The sequence below is a fragment of the Ornithorhynchus anatinus genome, chromosome 7 (genome assembly GCF_004115215.2).
Source record: "Ornithorhynchus anatinus isolate Pmale09 chromosome 7, mOrnAna1.pri.v4, whole genome shotgun sequence".
Taxonomy (NCBI): Eukaryota; Metazoa; Chordata; class Mammalia; order Monotremata; family Ornithorhynchidae; genus Ornithorhynchus; species Ornithorhynchus anatinus.
In genome coordinates, this window is record NC_041734.1 from 63737622 (window position 1) to 63756430 (window position 18809).

The 18809-nt window shown below is 46.3% G+C and overlaps 2 protein-coding genes and 1 long non-coding RNA gene across 7 annotated transcripts in view; 2 read left to right on the plus strand and 1 right to left on the minus strand.

The window, feature by feature from the left end:
* LOC100084581 (complement receptor type 1-like) overlaps positions 1 to 10083 on the plus strand; it is a 61967-nt gene extending 51884 nt beyond the window's left edge. The window contains exons 36-39 of the mRNA XM_039912742.1: positions 4264 to 4287; positions 5529 to 5604; positions 6411 to 6516; positions 9590 to 10083. Of these exons, the coding sequence (XP_039768676.1) occupies positions 4264 to 4287; positions 5529 to 5604; positions 6411 to 6513 (203 nt within the window). The 3' untranslated portion in view covers positions 6514 to 6516; positions 9590 to 10083. The remainder of the gene's footprint in view (positions 1 to 4263; positions 4288 to 5528; positions 5605 to 6410; positions 6517 to 9589) is intronic.
* Positions 10084 to 11303: 1220 nt separating this feature from the next.
* LOC114813133 lies at positions 11304 to 16195 on the minus strand. Its single transcript, XR_003760745.2, has 2 exons — positions 16025 to 16195; positions 11304 to 11893 (listed from the first exon to the last, which is right to left on the minus strand). It is a non-coding gene; the product is annotated as an uncharacterized LOC114813133 (long non-coding RNA).
* Positions 16196 to 16568: 373 nt separating this feature from the next.
* CD46 (CD46 molecule) overlaps positions 16569 to 18809 on the plus strand; it is a 28691-nt gene continuing 26450 nt past the window's right edge. For 2 of the 5 annotated variants that reach the window (XM_007670329.4, XM_007670331.4), the window contains exon 1: positions 16575 to 16811. In XM_007670329.4, coding sequence (XP_007668519.2) covers positions 16700 to 16811 — 112 coding nt within the window. In that variant the 5' untranslated portion in view covers positions 16575 to 16699. Of the gene's footprint in view, positions 16812 to 18809 lie in introns of all 5 variants that reach the window. The other 3 variants (XM_029068735.2, XM_029068734.2, XM_007670341.4) reach the window with 3 other exon arrangements.

Consider the following 18809-nt stretch of genomic DNA (forward strand, 5'->3'; position numbering starts at 1 on the left):
GTGCTTACTACGTGCCTGTTTTAAGCACTGCGGTAAATACAAGCTAATTGGGTTGGAAACAGTTCTTATCCCACATAGAACTCACAGTCTTCATCCCCATTTTATAAATGAGGGAACTGAGACCCAGAGAAATAAAGTGACTTGCCCAAGGTCAAGTGGTGGAGCCAAGATTAGAACCCAGGTCCTTCTCACTCCCAGGCCTGTGCTCTATCCATTAGGCCACGCTGCTTCTTGCTGTTTAGGGCGTTCACGCTTCTTCCCAAGAAGCTTGTAGAGCCAAGAGCAGATAATCTTAGCTGGCTGCAACAAATGGCTTTAGGGCTTCCCATGCATTGGCTGCCATTGTTTGACTTTGCTCTGCACACTGTACATGCTCATAAATACCATTGAAATGGAGGATGGTGGAGATTCCCATCCCTGAGGGATGCATCCCAAAGTCTTTGGGACTGAGGACCTGCAGAAGGAATCGACTAGCGCTGCTCTGTCGTCCCAGTTATTCACAGGGCTACTGGGGGCGGTGATGCAATCAATCGTATTTATTGAGCACTTGCCGTGTGCCTTTACTGTACTAAATGCTTGGAAGAGTATGACAGAACAATACAGCAGACGTGTTCCCCACCCACGATAAGCTTTCTGTCTGGGGTAGGGAATGTTTCCATTTACTATTACATCGTACTCTCTCATGCACTTAGTACAGTGCTTTGGACACAGTAAGCACGCAATAAATATGATTGCCTAACTGACTAGAGAGACAAACAAGCAAGAGGTGCAGCATGAACATCTGAGGCCCGCAAGAACTTTAAATACATCTTTTAAGTAAAGTCATTTTAGACGGACGCCAGTTTTGCCGACCAACGGCTCCCTTTGAAGTTTTTGCATATAATGGACATAACCCTCTCTAAATATCCGGTGCAAAGGTGTCAACTGGCAAGATGTCTTCCAATTATGTAGTTGTCTGCCCTAGACTACTCCTTCTTGCCAAATTCAATGGCTCTTACTCTATCCTAATCCTCCTCGACCTCTCAGCTGCCTTTGACACTGTCGACCATCCCCTTCTCCACACCTTATCTCACCTTGGCTTCACGGACTCCCTCCTCTCCAGGTTCTCCTCTTATCTTTCTGGCCATTCATTCTTGGGCTCCTTCATGAGCTCCTCCTCCCCCTCCCGTCCACTAACTGTAGGGGTTCCTCAAGGGTCAGTTCTTGGCCCTCTTCTGTTCTCCATCTATACTCACTCCCTTGGTGAACTCATTCACTCCCACGGCTTCAACTATCATCTCTATGCAGATCACACCCTAATCTACATCTCCTCCCCTGTTCTCTCCTCCTCCCTCCAGGCTCGTATCTCCTCCTGCCTCCAGGACCTCTCCACCTGGATGTCTGCTCGCCACCTAAAACTCAACATGTCTAAAACTGGGCTCCTTAGCTTCCCTCCCAAACCCTGTCCTCTCCCTGACTTCCCTGTCACTGTGGATGGCACGACCATCCTTCCTGTCTCACAGACCTGCAACCTTGGTGTCGTCCTTGACTCAGCTCTCTCATTTACCCCACACATCCAATCTGTCACCGACACCTGCCGGTCTCACCTTTCAGTATCGCCAAGTTGGGCTCATTCCTCTCCATCCAAATGGCTATCGTGCTTGTACAAGCTCTCATAATATCCCAACTGGATTATTGTACCTACTCTCGGATCTCCATTCCTCCTGTCTCTCCCCACTCCAGTCTATTCTTCATTCCACTGCCCGGAATCATCTTCCTACAGAAACGCTCTGGACATGTCACTCCCCTCCTCAAAAACCTCCAGTGGTTGCCTATTGACCTTCGCACGAAACAAAAAACTTCTCACTCTTGGCTTCAAAGCTGTCCATCACCTTCCCCCCTCCTACCTCACCTTCCTTCTCTCTTTCTACTAACCACCCCGTATACTCCGCTTCTCTGCCGCTCACCTCCTCACTGTCCCCCGGTCACGCCTATCCTACTGTCGACCCTGGCCCACGTCCTACCACTGTCCTGGAATGCCCTCCCTCCTCACGTCTGCCAAACTAACTCTCTTCCTCTCTTCAAAGCCCTACTGAGGACTCACCTCCTCCAAGAGGCCTTCCCAGACTGAGCCCCCTCTTTCCCTCTGCTCCTCCCTCTTCCCCTCCCCTCAACACTGTGCTCATTTGTATATATTATTTATTACCCTATTTATTTTGTTAATGAGGTGTATATCCCCTTGATTCTACTTATCTTGATGATGTTGTTTTGTTTTTGTTTTGTTCAGTTTTGCTTTGCTGTCTATCTCCCTCATTTAGACTGTGAGTCCATCATTGGGCATGGATTGTTGCCGACTTGTTCATTCCAAGCGCTTAGTACAGTGCTCTGCACATAGTAAGCGCTCAATAAATACTATTGAATGAATGAATGAATTGTCTCTATCTGTTGCCGAATTGTACATTCTAAGTGCTTAGTACAGTTCTCTACACAAAGTAAGCACTCAATAAATACTAATGAATGAATGAATATCTGAAATAGTCTCTTTTAGGGATGTCATAAACAGTTGGCTGATTAAGCTTCAGAAAAAAGGAACTAACTAATTTTGCTCAAGTTCCGCTGACAATATGCAGTTTATGATAGCAAACGTTGGACCCGAGTGGGGACGGAAGCGTGCAATTTTAAACCTGGGTTGAGGCCTTTAGCTCCTTGCGGGAAGGGAATGTGTCTGTTTATTGTTATACTGTTCTCTCCCAAGCACTTAGTACAGTGCTCTGCACACAGTAAGTGTTCAATAAATATGATTGACAGACTGACTGACTGACTGGGCGGGGGTGGGGGAGGTCCCTGGCTGCTCTTAGGCTAGGGCATTGTTGTAGGGGCTGGAGGTGGTCCAACTCTATCCATCCCTGTGGGCTCTGGGCTTGCCCTGTGGATTCAGGGAAGGCAGTCAGGGGTAAGTCCCCTGGCCAGAGCAGACCCAACTCCAGCCTGGGACCAAATATTCTGACCCGGGGCAACCCCAGAATGCTCTGCAGTAATCGTATTTATTGAGCACTTACTGGATGCAGAGAACTGTACTAAGGATTTGGAAGAGTCCACTCTAACAATATAACAGACACACTCCCTGCCCACAAGCAGCTTAGAGTCTAGAGATGGAGTGGAGGATAGTAGAGTCGAATAGGCAGTCTGAGGTGCCCGGGCTACTGGGCCAGGGGTACTTCTGAATGCTTCTTGGTCCAGGTCTGCAGTGGGATGGGGGCGGCTTCTGCTTTGGCCCTGGTTCCAGTGGAGGTGGAGGAAATGTTGCTCCAGGGCCCTTTTCAAGCTGCACAGGCGTTTTGCCTGGCTTGGAGGATGGGGTGGGGTTTAAAGGGCTCAGAATTAAAAGCCTCTGTGGCCAGAAGAAAGGGAGAGAAGAGAATGGAAAGGGGGAAGAGGAGAATTAGATGAAGGAAGGGAGGAACAGAAAGGGAGAAGAGGAGAGGAAAGAGATGGGAAAAAGGGAGAAAGAAAGGCAGGACTGGTGGAGAGGGAACTGGCTTGGTCTTTGGCTGCTGCTCAGTGTTATCCTCTCCTGTTGCTGCCGCCCATTCCCAGCGGCCCCCCAGCCACTCCTCACCATAGCTGGCTTCCACTGGCCACTGCCACCCAGCTTTGGCATTTCTGCCTAAACTGAGAGGTGTGGCAAGCAGTGACGGAGGGCAGAGAGCAGTTGGTGAAAGGGGATGGATAATAATAGTTATGGCATTTGTTAAGTGCTTACTATGTGCCAAGCACTGTTCTAAGTGCAGGGGTGGATACAAGGTAATCAGGTTGTCCCACGTGAGGTTTACAGTCTTAATCTCCATTTTACAGATGAGGTAACAGAGGCACAGAGAAGTTAAGTGGCTTGCCCAAGGTCACACAGCAGACAGGTGGCAGGGCCGGGATTAGAACCCATGACCTCTGACTTCCAAGTCTGTGTTCTTTCCACTAAGCCACGCTGCTTCTCAGTGGATGGATGGATCTGCGGCAACCGTGGCTGTCCGCCACGTGAAAAGCAGACCCCTGGGTGGTGGGAAGGAACTTCCAACTGGGCCAGAAATCAGTGTGACTGCGTGAGTGAAACTCTGATCCTATAGTGGTCCTATAGGTGAAGCTGGATCCACCTGAAACAGGCCTTTTGGTCACCTTACACCTGGTACAAGAGCCCCGCCCCCTCAGTTGATTATCATAGGATTGGCCATAAAATCCCATTGTCTTATTATTCACATATCTTTTGTTGGGTTTTTGTTTCTCTTTTAGGCTTAAATGGGCCTATTGTTATTGGTAAGTACATTTTTTTAAATTAATTTTTGCCTGGGGGGGTAGAGGGACTTTTATGACCTATTTTTCCTGAATCGAATGCCATTTCTTGAAAATTTAGCAACCAGGCTTCTCATTTTCTATTTTTCCTGTATCGAAATTCCTGGCTAAGTGCCTGTAAGTAGTCTTGGTCTACTGAAACTTGCTCTAAGGGCTAGAGGGCGAAAAGGCTGAAAATCTATAGAAGTCAGTTTTCTTTATGATAGCTGGCCACTGATGGCATTTTCTGTAATAAATAATAATATAGTATTTATTAAGCATTTCATATGTGTCAAAGCACACATACAGCCACTGAGATTGGGCAGAGTCCCTCTTCCACATGGGGCTTCCAATGTAAGCGGGTAAAGACAGACACATAGGATGCGAGTGAAATTATGAATAAAAAGTTACAGTAAGCAACATTGGGCAAATCTCTACTACCTGTTGAAGTACAATTGACAGAGAATTTCTGGAGGAGTCTTATCTCTTCAGGGTGACTTCAGAGAGTCAGATTTGTAACCAGATGATTAATTGCTAGCTTCAGACCTCCCAAATGTGTTCAGAGGTCTAAATCACACTGGTGATCCTTTGTGAAACCAAACACTAGCCACTGACTAACTACAACTACACTTCCTCAATGATGAAATCTAGCCATCAGACCTAACAGCCCGGAACTGATGGTGTCCTCCCAAACCATTTAACTGATTGTAAGCAAATCAACCTGGATTCTCTGGCATGTGGGATTCCAGTTCCTGGTGGATGGCTAGGGCGCGACAGACTGAGGTTTAAATCACACTGTGAGCTAGTTGTGGGCAGAAATGTGTCCATTTGTTGTTGTATTGTACTCTCCCAAGCACTTAGTATGGTGCTTTGCACACAGTAAGCACTCAATAAATACGTTTGTTTGAATGAATGAATGAACAGTTTCCCGGTCCCCCCTTCCCCACCCTCTAAATGGGTGATGTCTAACAGAAACTCTGATCACACACTTGATTGCCTCAAACCTGAATTTGAAGGAACCTGCACACAAAGCCCGAATCTCAGTGTCAAAATATCAGGAATTTGTCTAAGGAATCAATGGGGCAGGAAGGCTTGGCACAGGTTTTCCACCCCATGTTCAAGTATCATAACTGTCTGTTTAAAAAAGAGTCATGCAGATTACTCACACTTTCCGACATTTACTATTTATCACCAGTTACATCCTGTGTTTGCTACTCTCTTTATAGGAAGTCTTTTGGGTATAGTTATTCTTATTCTGCTGGTTGGTGCCACGTGGGTGATCATTTCTAAACATAAAGGAGGGTAAGTAATATTCTCCTTGGTAATGTATACTGTCAATTATTAAAGCTGTTTCAATTTCACCTCTAATCACTTTATTGTAGTGCATTCTCCCAAGCGTTTAACACTGTGCTCTGCACATAGTAGCTGTTCAGTAAATACCATTGATTGATTGATAAGCTAAAGACCAAGCAGGGGGAGTGAGGTTTGTTACAAATGGATTGAAATGTATTAATCTTAAATGACAAAATGGAGTGGAATTCTAAAGGTATTGATACATGTAGTAGCCGATAGCCTTGAAAACATTCATGGAGTTTTAGCATTTGTGTTTTCCCATTCCTGATCTTTTTTGAATTTGGTTCCACTTTTCTCCCCTACCACTCCACCCCATCTTCTCTTAGTGTCTCTCCTTGGAATTTGTTACACTTGTGAGGAGGCAATTAAAGAATTTCTGCTGCCCCTCATTTTCCCTGTCTGCCTCTGCTCTGGATTATCCTTAGTCCAGCTGGGAATGTTCAAGCTTCTGCCTGTTTGGTCATCACTGCTCCCCTTCTGGACTCGCAACATGAGCATTTCCATGTGCATCTCCCCCTCTAGAGGATAGGGACATTTAGTTTATGGAATGTTTTCACCCACGGGATTTGAAGATGGAACTTTACTTGCCAAGTATGTTTTTTAGATGACTGGAAATACTTAAAAAAAATTATTTCAACTAAGAAAAGCTCATCTTAAAAGAAAAAAAAAATAACCTTAGATGATTTCAAAACCCAATATTTTTCCCACTGATTTTCAGATTTTTTTCCTTCATTTTTTTTTCCCCTGCCATTCAGTAATTATACAACCGAAAACTATAAAGAAGCAGCTGTCCAACTAAATACAAGACAAATATATATTGCTGATCCTCAGAACCAAGCAATGCAACAGGAACAGTAACAGGTATTGGGTGAAAATATTTTCTTCAATGTAAATGTCCCCCAAAACCCTGCTTTGGTCAGTTTATATTGACACCCCTTACAGTATATAATTACTTTGAAGTAATAATATCATCAAGGCTTTCTGTGGGCTGGCTCCTTCTTGCTTATCTTGCTCTCTTCCTCCCCTCCTGACAATTTATGCTTTCATTCATTAATTCATTCAATCGCATTTATTGAGCGCTTATTATGTGCAGAGCACTGTACTAAGCACTTGGAATGTACATTCGGCAACAGATAGAGACAATCCCTGCCCAAGGACTGACTCACAGTCTAAACAGGAGAGTCAGACAACAAAACAAAACAAAAAACGTAGTCTGGTGCCAATATCATCAGGATAAATAGGATCATAGATATAAACATCATTGACAAAATAGAGTAATAAATAATATATACAAATATGGAGAAGTGCTGTGGGGATGGGAAGGGGGAAGAGCAGAGGGAGGGAGAAGGGGGAATGGGGAAGGGAGGAGGAGCAGAGGGAAAGGGAGGGCTCAGTCTGGGAAGGCCTCCTGGAGGAGGTGAGCTCTCAGGGCTTCGAAGAGGGGAAGAGAGTTAGTTTGGCAGATGTAAGGGAGGAGGGCATTCCAGGTCAGCAGTAGGATATGGGCCAGGTGTCGATGGCAGGACAGGCACGAACGAGGGACCCGGAAGAGTTGAGCGGCAGAGGAGCGGAGTGTATGGAATGGGCTGTAGAAGGAGAGAAGGGAGGTGAGGCAGGAGAGGGCTAGGTGATGGAGAGCTTTGAAGCCAAGAGTGAGGAGTTTTTGTTTCATGCTTTGACTGACCCAAGCAGAATTCCCCATCAACCCTTTCCTTCAACCCTCTCACCTCTCTGGTCCACTGTTCACCTCCCCACCTCACTCCTAATCTGGAATGCTCTCCCACCTCAGAACCTCCAAACTACTCCACCTCCTTCTTTGAAACTCTTCTTCAAACCGCCTCCTATGTTGACACTTTCCCCCAACCCCAGTCCCCTGGCATGTCATCCCCTCAGTCCCCTGAAGCACTCTTTTGTTTTTGACTCCATTTATTTTATGTTTATATTATTTTATGTCAACTCATCAATTATTACGTGTCTTCCCCCTGTTGAAGTATAAACTTCTCAAGGGCAGAGGTCATGTGTTTTACTTTGGTAATCCCCAAGCACCTGGTACAATTAGCTCAGTAAATACCGTTGATTTTTAATAAAGGTGAAGGAAGTCATAATATTTTCACTTGCTTTTTTCACTTACATATTTATTCATCTACTCTGCTTTCTGTCCTTCAGTTCTACCATCTGGAGCTTTGTCTCTCCACCTCCACATCAAACAGAAAGTCATTACTATCAGCTTTAAAGCAATCACTTTGCCCCCTCTGACCTCACCTCCTACTACAACCCCACCCACACACTTCTCTCCGCAATGTCAACCTAATCACTGTTCTTCAATCGCCTCTATCTTATCACGGGCCTCTCACCCACTTCTTGCTTCAGGTCTGGAATGCACTCCCTCTCCATATCTGACAGACAGTGAGTCTCCCCACCTTCAAAGCCTTATTGAAGGCCCATCTCCTCCAAGAGGTCTTCCCTGATTAAGCCCTTCTTTCCTCTTATCCTGCTCCCTTTTGCATCACCCTGATTTGCTCCCTTTATAATAATGTTGGTATTTGTTAAGCGCTTACTATTTGCAGAGCACTATTCTAAGCGCTGGGGTAGATACAGGGTCATCAGGTTGTCCCACATGAGGCTCACAGTTAATCCCCATTTTACAGATGAGGTAACTGAGGCACAGAGAAGTTAAGTGACTTGCCCACAGTCACACAGCTGACAAGTGGCGGAGCCGGGAGTCGAACCCATGACCTCTGACTCCGAAGCCCAGGCTCTTTCCACTGAGCCACGCTGCACCCCTCCCTCAGCCCTAAAACACTTATATACATAGCCATAATTTATTTATATTAATGTCTGTCTCCCCCTCTAGATTGTAAGCTCATTGTACACAGGAAACATTTACCAGTTCTGTTATGTTGTTATACCGTACTCTCCCACTGCTTAGTACAGTGCTCGCTACACAATTTAAGTGTTCAATATGATCAACTGATCTCCTGCTCCCCTATTTGTCGATAATTTGTGTCTGCCTGTCTCTCCCACTGAACTGTAAGCACCTTGAGTGCATGGTCTCTGGTTTTATCGATCAATCAATCCTACTTATTGAGTGTTTACTGTGTGCAGAGCACAGTACTAAGCACTTGGAAGAGTACAGTATAACATTATAACAGACACAATCCCTGCCCATGACAAGCTTGTAGTCTGGGGGGGCGGTGTTTATGCTTTTACAAGCACCTAGTAATGTTCTTTACACATTTATTAAATTCACAATAAAGATCATAGATTCATTATTAATAAATGCACTTTATGTTTTTTCACTGCTCTTTCCTCCGGTCACTGTCAAGTTTAGTGAAACAAGTACTTTGTATAGGACCCCAATACTTTAAACTGTCTGCTCTACTCAAATCTTCTGCTGTCTTCTGTTGACTCAGCTCTTTCAGCCTCTGGAATCTTCCCTCTCTTAAGAGTATTCTACTCTAACAGAGTTGAAAATATGTATAATGTATTTAATTTGAACTTAATTTCTTTTTTGGGGTAAAATAAAAATGACAAATGTGAATGCTTTTAGCTCCCCCAAAATTTTCTAAAATCATGTATAATTAGTGTTTCTAGTACACTCTGAGAGTACTAATAACTCAAGCAGTGTATCTAAGTAATGATCTGAGTCTATATATACCATTGAATGATTGCATGCAATAAGCAGAAGTTCACTATGTTGAAGAGATTACCTACTGAGAATGATTTTAAGGACTTCCCCCACATACAGACAAGAGATTGTCACTTTAGATAGAACAAAATGCTTTCTGGAACAGTGTGGGCCATTGACAAAATTGCTGGCTAAAAGGGTCTTGAGAAAGTCTTTTCCCACCTTCTCTTTGAGCCTATTATAAAAGCCAAGCAGCTCAGTGTGTTTACTAAAAATCACAGGCTCAAACATTTAAATTTTCTGCAGCCCTTCACGTTGCCTCCTATATAGATGAAATGAATCCTTCCAGTGTGCTTATCTGCTGGATTACTTGGAAGATGGAGAATAAACTGGAAATCCAACATGCTTGTTGGAAAGGAGCCAGTGAACACTTTGGGTGTGTGCGTTGACGTCTTTGCCGTTCTGTTCTACACTGAAGAAATCACCCTTCTGGATGAAAACCAAGTTTTGTTTTTGCTTCTTTCTGCCCCGAAAACTCTTCTCAAGTCGGCATGATGACAGAATGGAACTACGGCAACTCTTCCTTGAAATTTGAGGCTCTCTTCCTCTAGATTGTGCTACAATCGCTTGTCCTTTAGCCTCTGATTTCTCCTGTTGACATCATACTCGTTGCTTCTGCAGTGGAATCTAAGTACACCCAGTTGGTACCAACATTTAACCGTTTAAGAAGCTACTCCCAACCCTTCCTTTGGTTTGACGTTCTTTCTTTTTATAAAAAAAGTTACCTTCCTGTTTCCTGATTTAGTTTTGTTTATTTTATTTAGTTAGCTTGTATTTTGAGGTTATTCTAAGGTCAAGCAGTAACTCCTATTAAAATTGAAAACTGAAGTCTCAAGCCTGTAAGGGGTAAAACTAATAGAAAACATTTGGAAGCATCCCTATTTCACATTCATAACCTTCAAGTTTTTTTAATGGTAGTTGTTAACTGCTTACTATGTGCCAGGCACTGTACTAAGCACCAAGGCAGATACAAGCTAATCAGGTTGGACACAGTTCATGTCCCACATGGGGCTCACAATCGTAATCCCCATTTTACAGGTGAGGTAACTGAGGCCCAGAGAAGTAAGTGATTTGTACAAGGTCACACAGCAGACAAATGGCAGAGTCAGAATTAGAACCCAGGCCCCTCTGACTCCCAGGACCCTGTTCCAGTCCCTAGGACATGCTGTTTCAAAATGTTCCTTAGAGCAACACTGGAATTAAAAATTTCCAAAATTGTCTGGACTAAAGAAAAGCCATGATTCTACCTTAATGCAATAAGGTTTTAAAAGCATCAAATTTTTTTCAATATGTTACACTTCCTGAAATAAAGATGGTATCTATTATACCTTAATCCTGTGTATGCAAAGCTAATCCCTACATTATCCCTCCTGATGTACTTTTAATAGCTTCTTTATTGAAGTGGTTTAGGTTGTTGTCTTTCTGATCCCAGTTAAAGTAGGTTGTTTCATCAACTTTTGCAGTAGTCTAATAACAATGAAAAAAGATTAATCATTAGGGAAGGCTTCTTTCTTTTGTTTTGCTTTGTTTTTCAGGAGAAGCATGGGGGAGAAAGGAGGTTTTAAATTGCTATATTTTGAGGGTTTAAGAACCTGGGGAGTTTAAGAGTAGGTTGCCCATTCCAAGAGTCTCAGAGTTTTTTTTATAAAATATTTGTGGTTAAGACTATCTCGCAGCATAAGAAGAGTGGGAAAGAGTTACCTGGGCCACCAAAAGAGCAGGTTCTAGCTTGCTAAAAAGGGCAAGGCAGGTTGAAACCTGTCAGATAAAACATGATGAATATTATTACTGATAGCTTTCTGCTGCAGCTTTCATTGTCCCTCCTACCTGTAGGCTTAAAAACACCTCAAACTTCTGAGTTAATCACTGAGGACAGGGTTAATAATCAAAAGGCAAATATGAAGTTGTTAATTCTTTGAAGATACATGCCTACTTGTGTTGGAAAATATCCCAAGTCAGGTTAGGCCAAGCTCTTATTCATTTTGTTGCAACAAAAGGTCAGTGGCCATTTGGTAGCCAAAAGCAAAGAACTGAGGATGAGTCCATCCTTATATTTCTTTCTGGCCCCATTTTCCTGAATGATGTAGCACCACGTCCCTCCCTCTAGTCTGCCCCTTCCCCTCAAGTCCTAGAGGTTCGTGCTCTGGACTGGCATATTCTGTGCCACTCCGACGCTGTTTGTTGTTGTCTTCATTATCCCCTCATCATATGCCAACCGCCTTCGTTATCGGCTCCGGGTCATCCGGAGGACTCTCTGTGGCTGAAGAAGTCTTCAGCAAGCGCACGTATGGGGTTTTAAGGCTACGGGCAGTGGTCGGTGATGGGTTGCTGCTAAGGTTGCTGGTAATTTGGATCTCAAGGCCCCGGGAGGCGGTTGCTGATAAGGTGGATCCTGGCTTTGCCAGTCGCAGTTTTCCTGGGTGGGAACTCAATCCAAACTAGTCAGTATACATTTTCAGTGACAGTAATGCATGTATATGAGCAGGGTTAAGGCTTGACCACACTTGACCAGTGTGGTTTCTTGTTCCAACTTGATTCCATCATGCTAACCTAAAAGGACACAAAACCACAAAATCAAGATCCCTTTTTTTAAGGCATTTGTTAAGCAATTACTATGTACCAGCCACTATACTAAGTGTTGGGGTAGATACAAGGTAATCATCTTGGACACAGTCCGTGTTCCACATGGGGCTCACAGTACTAATCCCCATTTTACAACTGAAGGAACTGAGGCACTGATAAATTAAGTGACTTGCCCAAGGTCACACAGCAAAGTGGCAGAGATGGTATTAGAAAGAACCCAGGTCCTTCTGACTCCCAGGCCCATGCTCTTTCCATTTGTTCTTTGGATCTGATTGGGGGGTGGGTAAGGGAGGGAAGAGGGTGGTTGTGGATTGAGTTGACGTCCCGAAGGATTCCCATTTGAATGGCTGTATGACTTCTAAAATCTACATTGTTATGCTTCCTGTAGCTTTTCCTGAAGTGGGAAAGAGATCTTTTTGTTGAAAACTTAAAGGTGACTTCACTCTGAGGGCCATTTTACAGGAATTTCCACACCCAGCTGTGGCAAATTCTGGGAAGAATTATGGAGCTCATTAGCACCTGTTTGAGGAAATATGTACTTGCACACAGACGCATCTAATGTCTATTTAACCTTCACTTCCTGTCCTAGCATAATGTGCTGTCCAGAAACCCCGTGGCTGATATAAACGTTCTGAATGGTTGTAGGCCTTGAAATAATAATGATTGATAATAATAATTTGTATTGTTCTCTCCCCAGCACTTAGTACATAATGTTCCACATACAGGAAGCACTCAGTAAATATCAGTGATTGTTAATGATATTAAGTGCTTACTATGCGCCACGCACTGTGCTATGAAGCTGGGTAGATTCAATATGATTAGATGGGACACAGTCCACCTCCCACATGGGGTTCCCAATCTAAGGGTAAGGGAGAACAGGTATCCCCATTTTTATGTAAGATAAAACTGAGGCACGGAGAAGTTAAGGCAATCAGTTGATCAAGCATATTGATTGAATGCTTACTATGTGCAGAGCACTGAACTAAGCACTTCTTTTTCTTCTTCAAATGCCATCAAGTCTTTCCTGACCCATAATGACTCCATGGACACAGAGCATAATAATAATGATGATGATGGTATTTGTTAAGCACTTATTATGTGTGAAGCACTGTTCGAAGCACTGGGGGGGTGGTTACAAGGTGATCAGGTTGCCCCACATAGGGCTCAAAGTCTTCCTCCCCATTTTACAGATGAGGGAACTGAGGCACAGAGAAGTTAAGTGACTTGCCCAAGGTCGCACAGCTGACAAGCAGCAGAGCCAGGATTAGAACCCATCACCTCTGACTCCCAAGCCCGAGCTCTTTCCACTGAGCCATCCCATCTTCTGTCAGTCCTTTTGGCATGTTTATCCATAGAGTTTTCTTGGTAAAGATATGGAAGTGGTTACCACTGCCTTCTTCCGCACAGTAAAAACTTGAATCTCTGCCGTTGTCTTTGACCAACGTTTTGATCACTTGATCGTCGGCCTTTGACTCTTCCCCCTGCCACTGCTGCCCAGCACAGGTGAATCAACTTGGAAGCTTCATCTTCGACCTTTCCAATCCGGGGAACCCTTTATGGCCTAGCTTCATCCGGGAATGCAAATTCTCCTGCTATGGTAAGGTGTTCATTCATAGGACAGACTAAGAGCTTGGGAGAGTTCAATCTAAGAGTTGATAGACACGTTCCTTGCTCACAATGAGCTTTACAGTCTAGAAGGATTTAAGTGACTTGCCCAAGGTTGCACAGCAGGGGAAGGTGGGTTTAGAATTCGGGTCTCCTGGCTCCTAGTCCAGGTCTTTCTAGTAATGCTCTTTCTATGAGGTGGAAGGACTAGGGAAATGGAAGGGGGTTAGTGGGAAAGGCTCTGAATAGGCCCTCTAGGCTGTAAGCTCATTTTCTATACAGTACTTTCAAAAGGGCTTAGCACAGTGCTCAGCACTCAGTTAATGCTCAAGAAATAATAATGTTGGTATTTGTTAAGCGCTTACTATGTGCAGAGCACTGTTCTAAGCTCTGGGGTATACAAGGTAATCAGGTTGTCCCACATGAGGCTCACAATCTTCATCCCCATTTTACAGATGAGGTAACTGAGGCACAGAGAAGTTAAGTGACTTGCCCACAGCCACACAGCTGACAAGTGGCAGAGCTGGGATTCAAACCCATGACCTCTGGCTCCCAAGCCCGTGCTCTTTCCACTGAGCCACGCTGCTTCTCTACTGTGGATGGATTGACTGGGGAAGTGATTTGGGGTTCAGCACACTTCTTGGTGATTTACTATATAAGCCTGCGGTGCTTTGTGGCTCGTGCTGTACTGTACTTTCCAAGAGCTTAGTACAGTGCTCTGCGATTGAATGAATTCAATTGTATTTTTTGAGCACTTACAGTGTGTAAAGTACGGTACTAAGTGCTTGGGAGATCACAACGAACTCACAGTGTAGAGGGGGTTGTCCGAGGGTTGTCCACGGTCTGTGCAGGGCTCTGCTGCCCACCCACTCACATGAGCTAAACTAGAACAGCTCTCTCCCTCCCCTGCCCCAAATCTTATTTCAGCCTGACCCACACCTGAATTCAATTCGAGTGCTTACTGTGTGCAGTGCATTAGAGAAATAGCGGGGCTCAGTGGAAAGACCATGGGCTTAGGAGTCAGGGGTCATGGGTTCTAATCCCAGCTCTTCCACCTGTCAGCTGTGTGACTTTAGGCAAGTCCCTTCACTTGTTGGTGCCTCAGTTACCTCATCTGTAAAATGGGGATAAATATTGTGAGCCTCACGTGGGGCAACCTGATTACCCTGTATCTACCCGAGCATTTAGAACAGTGCTCGGCCCATAGTAAGCACTTAACAAATACCAACATTATCCTTATTAATATTACTAAGTGTTTGGGAGACTATGATATGGCAACAGGCACATTCCTCCTCACGACGATCGCCCAGTCTAGAGGGGGAGCTGGGTATTAATAGAAATATAGGACAGATATATAGAGAAGCACCGTGGCTTAGTGGAAAGAGCGCGGGCTGGGGAGTCGGAGGTCATGAGTTCTAATCCCGCCTCCCGCCGCTTGTCAACTCTGTGACCTTGGGCAAGTCGCTTAACTTCTCTGGGCCTCAGTGACCTCCGATGAAGACCGGGAGCCCTAGGTGGGACAGCCTTGCATCTACTCCAGCCCTTAGAACAGTGCTTGGCACATAGCGCTTAAATACCAACATCATCATCATTATTAGAAGCAGCGTGGCTCATGGGTTCGAATTCTGGCTCTGCCCCTTGTCAGTTGTGTGACTGTGTAAAAGTCACTTCACTTCTCGGTGCCTCAGTGACCTCATCTGTAATATGGGGATTAACTGTGAGCCTCACGTGGTGCAGGTTTTCCTGCGGGCTTGGGAGTCAGAGGACACGGGTTCGAATTCTGGCTCTGCCACTTGTCAGCTGTGTGACTGTCAGCAAGTCACTTAACTTCTCTGTGCCTCAATTACCTCATCTGGAAAATGGGGATTAAGACTGTGAGCCTCATGTGGGTCGACCTGATGACCCTGTATCTCCCCCAGTGCTTAGAACAGTGCTCTGCACATAGTCAGTGCTTAACAAATACCAACATGATTATTATTCTCTGGGCCTCAGTGACCTCAGCTATCAAATGGGGATGAAGACTGTGAGCCTCACGTGGGACAACCCGATGACCCTGTATCTCCCCCAGCACTTCGAACAGCGCTCTGCACATAGTAAGCACTTAACAAATACCAACATGATTATTATTCTCTGGGCCTCAGTGACTTCATCTGTCAAATGGGGATGAAGACTGTGAGCCTCACGTGGGACAACCCGATGACCCTGTATCTCCCCCAGCGCTTCGAACAGCATTCTGCACATAGTAAGCACTTAACAAATACCTACATGATTATTATTCTCTGGGCCTCAGTGACCTCATCTGTCAAATGGGGATGAAGACTGTGAAACTCACGTGAGCCTGATGACCCTGTATCTCCCCCAGCGCTTCGAACAGCGCTCTGCACATAGTCAGCGCTTAACAAATACCAATATCATTCTATATATAGCAGAGGGGCTTTGAACACAGCCGGGACAGGCGTGGTTGAAGTCTAAATATGCCATTTCCTTCCTCACCAGGTCGAGGAGGCCTCTGTGTGGGCGGATGGGAGGGCGCGGCCATTTCCTGTCCCCGGCCCTGAGGGGGACGAAAGTGGAAAGCGGGGGTGGGCGTCCTCGGGGAGGGTATCCCGTTTCCCCGGGATGAGGGGGGGAGGAAGCCCGGCTTGGAGGCGGAAAACCTGCGCCTCGGGCCCTGACCCTTCCCCTGCCAGTTGCCCTCAGGACCTGGCCCCCGGCCCGACCCCGCGGACCCGCCGCTAGGTGGCGCTGCCCGCACTCGCGGGGGGGGGGGGGGGGCGTGAGTGACAGCCGCTGCCGGAAGTCAAGCAGCGCGGGCGGCGCTCCCCCTTCTCCTCACGCGCCCGCCCTCCTCAGCCGCTCGTCCTTCCCCGCCATCGCCGTCCCTTCATTAGCCCGCTCTCCCCCCGCTCCTTCTCCCCTCCATCCTCGTCCCCCCGCCCGGGGCCGGCGGCGAGCGGTAACGGTCGTCGTCCCCTCCCCACCCCGCCGAGAAGGCCGCCATGCCGGCCGCGGCGGTGGGTGACGTCACTTCCGGTGTGTGCGGTCCGGCCAGTCCTGGGCCGCCGCCCATGTTGGGCCGCTCGGGGTTTTGAGGCGGCGGTGGCGCCCGTAGCCCGTCGGTGGAGTCTCCCCGCCGCCGAGCTCCCGCACCCCTCGGATCCCGGGAAGATGGGGGCGTCCCCGACCTCCCGCCGCCGTCCTGCCCGGGGCCTGGGGCCGCCGCCGCCGCCGCTGCTGCTACTACTACTACTACCACTCCTGGGGCCGCCCGCCGTGCACGGTGAGCCGCCCGCGGGACTCCCTCGTAATAAGAACGGGGGTATTTGTTCAGCGCTTACTCTGTGCGCAGCGCTGTTCTCAGCGCTGGGGCCGATACAGAGTAATACTAATAATGGTATTTAAGCGCTTACTCTCTGCAAAGCGCTGTTCTCAGCGCTGGGACCGATACTGAGTAATAATAATAATGGTATTTAAGCGCTTACTCTGTGCGGAGCGCTGTTCTCAGCGCTGGGGCCGATACAGAGTAGTAATAATAATGTTGGTATTTAAGCGCTTACTCTCTGCAAAGCGCTGTTCGCAGCGCTGGGGCTGATACAGGCTACTAATAATAATAATGTTGGTATTTGTTAAGTGCTTACTCTGTACAGAGGACTCAGAGCTGGGGCCGTACAGAGTAATAATAATGTTGGTATTTAAGCGCTTACTCTCTGCAAAGCGCTGTTCTTAGGGCTGGGGCCGATACAGGCTACTAATAATAATAATGTTGGTATTTGTTAAGTGCTTACTCTGTACAGAGGGCTCTTCTCAGCGCTGGGGCCGATACAGAGTAATAATAATGTTGGTATTTAAGCGCTTACTCTCTGCAAAGCGCTGTTCGCAGCGCTGGGGCTGATACAGGCTACTAATAATAATAATGTTGGTATTTGTTAAGTGCTTACTCTGTACAGAGGGCTCTTCTCAGCGCCGGGGCCGATACAGAGTAATAATAATAATGTTGGTATTTAAGCGCTTATTCTCTGCAAAGCGCTGTTCTCAGGGCTGGGCCCGATACAGGCTACTAATAATAATAATGTTGGTATTTGTTAAGCGCTTACTCTGTGCAGAGCGCTGTTCTCAGCGCTGGGGCCGATGCAGGCTACTACTACTAATAATGTTGGTATTTGTTAAGCGCTTACTTTGTTCTAAGCGCTGGGGCCGGTACAGGAGAATGATAATAATAATGTTGGTATTTGTTAAGCGCTTACTTTGTGCAGAGCGCTGTTCTAAGCGCTGGGGCCGATGCAGGCTACTAATAATAATGTTGGTATTTGTTAAGCGCTTATTCTGGGCAGAGCGCTCTTCTAAGCGCTGGGGAGGATACAAGGTGATCAGGTTGTTCCACGTGGGGCTCCCAGTTGTTATCCCCATTTTACAGTTGGGGACACTGAGGCACAGAGAAGTGAAGTGACTTGCCCAAAGTCACACAGCTGAGAAGTGGCTTAGTCAGGATTTGAACCCATGACCTCTGACTCCCAAGCCCAGGCTCTTTCCATTGAGCCATGCTGCTTCTCGGTTGTCCCACGTGGGACTCCCAGTCTTCATCCCCACTTTACAGGTGAGGTCACTGAGACGCCAAGAAGTGAAGGGACTTGCCCAGGGTCACACAGCTGACAAGTGGCAGAGCCTGGATTCGAACCTACGACCTCTGACTCCCAAGCTTGGGCTATTTCCATTGAGCCACGCTGTTCTTATGGCTCTTCTACTACTACTACTACTAATGGTGGTATTTGTTAAGCGCTTACAATGTGCCAAACTCTCTTCTAAGCGCTGAGGTAGATACCAGGTGATCAGGTAATCCCCCCGGATTAGACTATAAGCCCGTCAAAGGGCAGGGACTGTCTCTATCTGTTGCCGACTTGTTCATTCCAAGCGCTTAGTACAGTGCTCTGCACATAGTAAGCGCTCAGTAAATACTATTGAATGAATGAATGATAGGTTGTCCCACGTGGGGCTCACTGTCTTCATCCCCATTTTAATAATAATGGTGGTATTTGTTAAGTGCTTACTATGTGCCAAGCGCTGTTCTAAGCACTGGGGGGGGATACCAGGTGATCAGGTGGCCCCACGTGGGGCCCACCGTCTTCATCCCCATTTTAGTAATAATAACGATGATGGCATTTGTTAAGCGCTTACTATGTGCAAAGCACTGTTCTAAGTGCGGGGGGCTGGGGGTACAAGGTGATCAGGTCGACCCACGTGGGGCTCCCAGTCTTCATCCCCATTTGACAGATGAGGGAAC